Raw genomic sequence first — 8,988 nt, 5'->3', positions numbered from 1 at the left:
CCCCTAGAGAGAGATATCATAACCAGAAGATTTTAGAACTCTTATGATGACACAGGATCAGCTTTCAAGATTTGATTGCAACGTGTGTGCAATTGTCAAGTGCCAAAAGTGCTAGCACCCTTGGTATATTCAGTTATGGCCACCACCATCATTAAGTGCTATATCAATGTTGGAAATTAGCAATTGGCAGAATATTAATACATGTCTCCCCCAACATTTTCTAACAGTCACATTTTATCATTAATGGTATTAAAAAAAAAAAAAAGACTGCTGCTTAACCAATATCCGAACTTTATTATTAAGAATCTAACTACTTGATCAAGGACTAACCTGTCAGAAGTTTCATTTAAGGATTTACCGCTAACCAATGGATTACTATCTACACAAAGCATTATTCTAATCCATTAATGTGATCATTCTAAGTTCTCTATGTTGATTTAACTATTTAAGAACATATATTTAAAAGAAGAGTTTTACTATATATTAGTCAATCTAATGAAGAGTCCCTTGCAGAGACAAAATTGTGTTAACCATTAACATATCACTGCTTAGATTTCTGTTCTAACATTTGTACCAAAGGGGCCTTGGATAAATTCATAAAGATGGACATCTATATATATCTATTTCAATCTTCAATTGTGTAGTCTTCCTTAGTAAGATTCACAAATACAAAGATACATTCTTTAATGTAAGGTGAAGAGGGATGATACACAAAACTATACTATGGTCAAAACAAGAAAAAATTACCAAAACAATTATCATTGGTATTATATGTCATATAGTCCTCTATATAAGAATTGCTAGCTTTCCCTTTGATCATCGTTTGGTCTTGTTGAGGAGCTTGAACTTGAGGCAACACCAATGACTTGGTTGTTTGAGAATCTTTGTAACTGAATCATTCTTGCATAGATCCCATCAGGGTGATTCTTCTATGATAGTTGTTTTTCCAGTGCAAGCTCGGTCTAGAGCCTCCTGCACAGACCTCTCAGATTCTGCATCTAGTGCACTTGTTGCTTCGTCGAGAAGCATGAGTTCTGCCTTCCTCACAAAAGCTCTAGCAATAGCTATTCTTTGCTTTTGTCCTCCTGATAGCTGAACTCCTCTCTCCCCAACAAATGTTTTGTATCCTTCAGGCAGGCCGGATATGAACTTGTGCGCGTTGGCAAGAGTAGCAGCCTCAATGATCTCGGCTTCAGTAGCCGAGTCATGGCCATAAGCAATGTTTTCATAAATTGAAGTAGCAAACAAGCATGGTTCTTGAGGCACCACAGCAATGTGCCTTCTTAGGGACTTAAGGTTGTATTTCCTTATGTCCTTTCCATCAATCATGACTCGGCCGGAAGATGGATCATAGAACCTCTGGATAAGTGCAATGACTGAGCTCTTACCACAGCCACTAGGCCCTACAAGGGCTAGAGTTTTACCTGCTCTTGCACGAAGACTGAGGTCCCGGAAAACAGGCATATCCGGCCGAGTAGGATAAGAGAAGTCAACATGCTTTAGCTCAACTTCACCACGAAGCCGGTCAGGAACAGGTGTAGCATCAGAATCATCCGGCTCAATTTCAGTTCTGCGGTCAAGGAGTTCAAAGACAGACCTCATGGCTCTACCCCCCTTGATGAAGTCAGGAGCCAGAGTTAAAGTTTCAGCAGCACCATTAGCCGAGACCATGAGGACCATAAAAACTCGGATTGTTTTAGAGAAGTCAGATATTCCGTGCTTCACAAGCCAAGAAGCATACCAAAGACCAAGTGCATAGGAAGCATAGAGTGCAAACTGTGCTATCCCATATCCACTTCCAGAAATTTGTCCCTTCCAAAAGCAGCGTCTTAGAGGAATTTCAAGGTTTGAGACGAAAAGTCCTACGATTTTCTTTTCCGAATTAAAGGCTGCAACAGTCCTTACATTGGCTATAGCCTCCCCAGCAAGTTGTGTGGCCTTAGCATGAGCAGCTTCAAGGTCACCAGAGAAACCAGTCATGAACATTTTCTGTTATAAAAGTCAGTTCAATTAGTATCCATAACAATTGTGGGTTTAAAAAGAGCTTGTAAACCTGCCAAAGAGAAGTATCTTGAAAAGTTCAAACCTGCAAAACAGTGGCTGCAACAACAACTGGGAAGACGGCTACAAGGACGAGAGCAAGGCGCCACTGTAGTACAAACCCTGCAGTGCAAGCAACCAACATAAGTGCAGTGTTCTGCACAATTACCGAAATTCGATCTCCAATGGCTGATCTGACATTGTTGGCATCAAGAGATAGCCTTGCTGCAATTCTAGCACTCTCATTTTCTTCCTGATCGAACCATGCCATTTCGTTCTTGAGCACTGCACTGAACATTTTCTCCCTCACTCGTTTCGTGAGATTTTCGCCAACAATATCCCAGAAGAAATGCTGCAATGTATTGAAGATAAGAGCTGCGGATGAAAGTCCTATTAACAAGTAGCAGTACTTTTCTATTTCTCGGATCATGTGTCTGTGGTTCGGATTGTAATAGACACTGAGAACAGCACTAAGAACATAAGCAAAGAAGGCACTAAGGGATCCACAAACAACTGAACCTATAGAACCAATTAAAGCATAGAGCCATTCAGGAGAGTTCATCTTTGCAAGTCTCCAAAAGGAACTGGCTTGCTCTTTGAAGGCAAGCTTTTCGAGCTTGTAATTTGGATGTGATGCATCAATGGAAAGACTAAAATCCGATGTGGAGAAGTCAGATAGCCTTCTTGAGTATGGTGACCGGCCGTAAGAAGAGTTCCGAGCAATAATAGGTGAACTTACAGAGTTTCTTGCACTCGAAGGCCTGCAAATGAGTTCACAAGTTTGAGTTTTACAATACAAAATTATCTATATACTTTCATGAACAATTAATATGAAGTACAAAATGAACTTTTCCAGTGATATCAATGTATATAAGCTACCTTGCACTACTCTTTCTAGCATTACTCATGGCAGTTTCATGGGCAGCCTCTTGCATCCTGATAAGCTTGGCATAGACTCCATTTTCGCCTTTGGCGAAAAGCTCATCATGAGTTCCAATTTCTGATACACTTCCTTGCTGAAGTACTGCAACAAGATCAGCTTTGCGAATCGTGGAAAGGCGGTGTGCAATCACAAGTGTTGTTCTACCAATCATAAACCTATCAAGTGCTTCTTGCACAAGCTTTTCTGACTCGGAGTCCAACGCACTTGTCGCCTCATCTAGGAGAAGAATTGCTGGGTTCTTCAGCATTGCCCTTGCTATAGCAATTCTCTGCTTTTGGCCTCCTGAAAGTTGCAACCCCCTTTCACCTACCTGCCATTTCAAATTACTTATTGTTAGTTCGATTCAACAACTGTACTTTTCTAAAGAGTTGTTAAAAGAATGAAGATACTAGTTCAGGCTTAGATTTCTAGTCATCATATAAAATTGCCTTTCAGATTAAGTAATTTTTTTGTTATGACAGATACTTTTTCCCTTAACTTGCACACTAAAAGCTAATCCAAACAATATATATGATCATATATTATATTATACTATAGCAAAGTATATGTTTTCTTAAGTAATTCATAGTTTAGTGAGTTTAGAGTTGTACATAAACTATTTATTTATCTGTTTTACACAGTGAGGTTGATGCTATTCTTTATTTCTTTTGTTTTTATGTTCTAGGAATCCCTGGTTTGGTAAGTCTTTATTTAAGAATATATATTCCACCTCCTCTCTGTGTTCATGCACATGCATTGTTGACTGAAGCATGTTACCCTCTCTTGTTTCCAAATGCAATTTTGACCAGTCATTTTCTGGCTTTGACTTTAAGCAAAAATAAAACAAAATTGATTTAAAAAATTATATTAGCTTTGCTGTGTTGACTAAATAAATCAGTCTACCTTGATTTAAAAAAAGAAAAAAGAAAAAAGAAAAAAAAAGAGTTGCAATTATTGACTCCTATAACTAACCAAACAAGAAACATGATCAAGATCCGTAGACTTTGGGTTTCACATTTTTACAATCATAAGATTTAGAGAAATATGCATCTCTTGTACCATGCAAAATTGCCATAAAATATAGAGACATTATCCTCTTTTTGCACAACAATCTTCACCTACTGTAATAATTATTTTGAGATACATCATTATTTTTGTTATCCAATTTCATTTTCATTTTTATTTAGCCATATATTTTACTTAAAAATTCTAGAATTGGACTAGCAATGATGGTAACAACCCATGCTTGTATGCCAGTGTTAGATCTTAAAATCAAATAATGTGATTCTTTTCACATGGCATAACCACCACAACCACAAACATGCATTTACTTGTTATTGTTTCTTTGGGACAAAATGCAAAAATCTTTTTTTACCTAAACAGACACTTCAAAAATGGATAAAGCATTGCCTAACCTGTGTTTCATAACCTTCTGGAAGTTTGATAATGAAAGAATGAGCATTGGCTACTCTTGCAGCTTCTTCAATCTCAACTTGGTCAGCATCAGATCTTCCTAAGAGTATGTTTTCTCTAATTGTTGTCGCAAACAAAGCCGGTTCTTGGCTCACTAGTCCTATTTGCTGCCTCAACCACTTTAGCTTCAAACTCTTAACATCATTCCCATCTAACAAAACTTGTCCTACACGCAATTTCTTCAATTAATTAGTGCCACATACCATACCATACCATATCATATGGCCTTTAATTAATATGCATAACTTCAGTTCCAGATTTTTTAACAAACAAGTAAACTACATACTAAACAAGAATGCAACTTTACTTAGCCATCACTCAAATTAAGTGAGAAATTGTAACTTTTGAGTTTACCTGATGAAGGGTCATAGAATCTCTCTATGAGGGACACAACCGTGCTCTTTCCGGAGCCGCTGCTTCCCACCAAGGCTATGGTCTTGCCGGCAGGCACACTTAAGGTGAAATTGTTGAGAATCCTAACATCTGGCCTAGATGGATATGAAAAGTCCACATTTTTCAGCTCCACTAGTCCTGTGACACTGTCTAACTCCACACCGGATTCATTGTTTCTCTCTATAGCCGGCTTGTGATCGATCACACGGTAAATTTTTGCAGCTGCCACTCTGGCCTTTGTAAATGCAGCTATGCTTGGTGCAGACTGGGCTAAAGCCCTGTACGGATGAAAATCCTTAATAATCACTATGGTTAAACAATTGAATTACTAAGGTCATATAAAGAGGAATCATTTTCTGAAACAAGTTATATTCTTGAACATGAAAGTAGAATTGATTAAGTACTCACAATCCACCAATACAAACAGCAAACATGGTTGCAATGGCTAATCCTCCATTGGTGTAGTGATGCCTAACTAGATATCCACCATACCAAAGCAAAAGAGCATAGCAGCAGAAAACAACAAAGTAAGTAGCACCCAATCCCATTCCCTTTGCAAATCCAGTTTTGTATCCAAGCTTCTGAGCAATCCTCAGAAGCCTCAACAAAATCAACAACAATAACAACACCACCCCAGGTGAAAAAAAGTTAAAAGAAGCTCCCAAGATAAATACTTTGGTGTATTATTGACCTGTTCAACAATGTTGCCTGCTTGAGAAAGAGCTTCTTGGCTTTTAGCAGAGAGCTTGGCCAAAGTGGTTGTGTGAATGGCTCCAATGACAGCTATCATAGGAACTACAGCAAGAGTGACCAGTGCTAATTGCCACACAGCACTGAATCCCACAGCAAACCCAGAAATAAATGTGCCAAAGTAGTGAATGAAATTACCCAACTGCACAATAGAGAAAAAAAAATCAAATTTTTATTATTATTCCAAACTCCAAGAACATAAAAGAAGTGCTTTTAACTTTTATTGCTCCACCTTCTCACTAATGGCATCTTGGACCATGACAGCATCAGTGTTGATTGCAGAAACAACGTCTGAGGTTCTAACCTCTGTGTCAAAGAATTGAATGTCTTGTTCTAAAGCAGCTTCAAGATACTTGATCCTCATCCTTGTTGATTGCCTCTCACCTGTCCACATCCAACATGAAATCTCTGCAAACAAAAACAAAATCATTAGCCCAACAATTTGGAACAAAAAAAGGGGAAAAAAATAAAAGAAAATTCACCTGCCCATGATGATGCCCATATAGCAGCACCAACAACAAGGAAGTAAAATGCATACTGCAAACACAAACAACAATAATATTGTAAGCTCACTGTTCAATCTTCACAACAGAATCAACAAAAAGAATCAAACTTTGGACTTTGCTTCTGGTTTTTCACCTTAACAACTTCCTGGGTCATCTTGTCCACATTATTGGCATTGGAACCAAAAGAGTTCACAAGATCAGCAAAGAACCTTAAGAACAGTGGCAATGAACATCCATGTACCATTGCTCCAATTGTTCCAATTCCCATTAGGATGTGATCCAATGAATCAGCAAATCTGAAAAGCTCACCAAACCCAACAGGTTCAACACTTTCACCTTTTTCTCCACCACCACTAGTACTAGTAGCAGCACCACCATCTCTATTTGCTTCTGAAGTGACCTTCTCCACCATTTTTTCTTGCTCCTTGTATTCTTCTCCTCTTTGTTCTTCCTCCATTGATGCTGTTCTTGTTGTTGGTGGTGGTGGTGGTTGTGATTCTCCTGGAACAAGCTCAAGTCCTTGCATTTCAGACCATTTCCAATGTTCAATGGTCTTTATCTCTTCCTCAGAATCTTGTTGTGACATTTTCAATTAAAAAACAAGGAAAATTCTCTTATTATTATAAGCTTTTAATGAACCACCTTCTTAGTTTTCCCACTATCACTACCTCTACCACCCTCCCTAGCTATGGGTATAGTTCTTGCTAGTAACACACACCCCACCCACCTTCCTTTATTATCTTACTCTAACTCTATATCCTCCCTTTTATTGAGCTTCATCTTTCTAACTTTTTTTTCAAATAAAAAATATCATTTTTTCTGTTATATATTCTCTTTCAATATATTTTTTTTTATTTTGGGTAATAAACTATTATTTTATCCCTTCATAATAAAGGGATCTTTCTCCTTCTCTCTCTCCCCATTATTTCACTTTTTATTCTTTCATTCTTCTTGTTGTGCGTGATATATGAGTAGGAGTGGAAGAATTTCTATTGTTTGAAACTATTATAATTATTATACGAAAAAATGATAAATAATTCTCTGATTTTTTATTTTAAAGATAAATAATTTTTTGATTAATTAAAAATATAAAAATATTTTTTATTAGACATTTAAGTTAAATAAAAAATATTTTTATATTTTTAATTAATAAAAAATTATATATCTTTAAATTATAAAATCAGAGTTGCTTATTACCTTAATAATATTGGGCCATCGTGAAGAGTTCAATTAAGTAAGAGAACATAAGATGAGAAGACATTACATCCAATTCAAAATTTTAAAATAATAAATTAATGGGTCTTTCATCTTATAAATCTCTCGCTTTTTTTATAATTTTTTATGTGGGATTAACTTCATACACTACTCATACTTACAATACTAACAAATAATAATATAATTATTTTAATATCTCATGGTTAATGTTTCTATAATAATAAAAAAAAAGTGAAGTATAAGGTAGAGCTACATGGAATTACACGTGGAATATGATGTTACTGTGTGTTTGAGAGGGTTAATGTTGTTTATTCGGTTTGGTTCTGGTGTAAAGCAAGGAAAACAAAAGAAAGTGACAGATGGTGATGAGAACCTGCTCAGAGAAAAAGAAGAAATTTCTGAGACATGGGAGATGGGAATTTGAGAAGAAAGAGAGAGAGAGAGTTTTGATTACACTCCCGACAAACAACACTGTGCCAAAACTTGAAGATGAGTTTTTGACTTAACTCACAAAAAGAAAAGAAAATATCATCATAACATAGTTTCTTTTTTTAGACAACTTTTTTCTTTCATACAAAAAATATAATTCAAACCATTTGCTTCAACACTATGCTTCTCCCAATCCAGAAATCTATTTCAAAGTTTTAAGGTGAAATCAGTGGAGTTGACTTCACTTCACGTGAAGTTAATAGCTGAGAGTCATTGGATAAAAATTTAGTCAAATCAGTAAAATTATCTAACGACTCTCAGTTATCAACTTTATGTGAAGTCAACTGCACCTAAATTTCTACCAAATTTTAAACATCCAACCAGTCATTAAATGGATAAAGGTAGAGATTTAAAAATTAAAAATTTAATTAAAATTGAATGAAATATAATAAAATAAAATAATATTTTTATATTTTATTATTATTTTAAATTAATTAACCATAAAAATATGTACAAATTTAGTTGATTTTTTTATTTTTTGATTGATTTATTACTAAATAATTTTTTATCTGAATATGATTAATTTAGTAATCACTTTTTATTAATCAGGTTAAACCAGTCAATTTAGTCTAATTGGTAGAACCATGATCTATTTCATGTCCTTGATTTTCTTGGAAGAAAAAAAAAGGTAAAATTCTTTAAATTTGTCTTATTTATTATTTTTAAAAAATTAATTATAATTAATAAATATTAAATAAGACAAATTTGAGTTTTTTTTCTCTAATATTACTGATAAATTTATGTGAATTTCAACAAAAGAATAATAATATAAGAATTTATGTGGGTTGGTAAGATTTTAATATACATAACAAGCAAGTTCGTTACTGACTTAAATTAAATAGTAATTAACAATGTGGCATACGTATCTTGTTAAGTTTTCTTATGTGTACCTTCCATTACTGAATTTGGAGATTTAGGTAGAATTGACAGTTATAAATAAGGGTTGAAAGCTCCACTTAAAAAGGTTTTCCTAAAGTTATCAAACAAATTAAATACACTAAACTACCAAAATAAATTACGGAAGATTATGGTATTGATGAAAAGAATTTTGAAATGTTAAAATGACCAATCTTTTTTTTTTAATTATAAAATTATCTAGTTACCAATTTGATATATTTTTATTAATAAAAATGGAAAGAATTGACAGCTTATTTATTTTTATTAAATTTTATCTATGTTTAAAGTTTTTTTATTTGAATC

General features: G+C 34.8%; 1 protein-coding gene across 1 annotated transcript; it reads right to left on the bottom strand.

Annotated features, from left to right (window-relative positions):
* Positions 1 to 589: 589 nt before the first annotated feature.
* LOC107476282 (ABC transporter B family member 1) lies at positions 590 to 6,867 on the bottom strand. The gene is given in 11 exon segments (XM_016096078.3): positions 590 to 930; positions 932 to 1,989; positions 2,087 to 2,801; positions 2,920 to 3,293; positions 4,378 to 4,601; positions 4,790 to 5,106; positions 5,237 to 5,428; positions 5,461 to 5,720; positions 5,811 to 5,986; positions 6,061 to 6,115; positions 6,218 to 6,867. Coding segments are annotated over 11 exon segments (3,954 nt in total). The 5' UTR covers positions 6,671 to 6,867; the 3' UTR covers positions 590 to 800.
* Positions 6,868 to 8,988: the final 2,121 nt, after the last annotated feature.

Source organism: Arachis duranensis, chromosome 2 (assembly GCF_000817695.3).
Source record: "Arachis duranensis cultivar V14167 chromosome 2, aradu.V14167.gnm2.J7QH, whole genome shotgun sequence".
In the NCBI taxonomy this organism is placed as follows: Eukaryota; Viridiplantae; Streptophyta; class Magnoliopsida; order Fabales; family Fabaceae; genus Arachis; species Arachis duranensis.
Note: the sequence above shows the minus strand (reverse complement) of the source record. Positions and strands in the feature narration are given on the sequence as shown.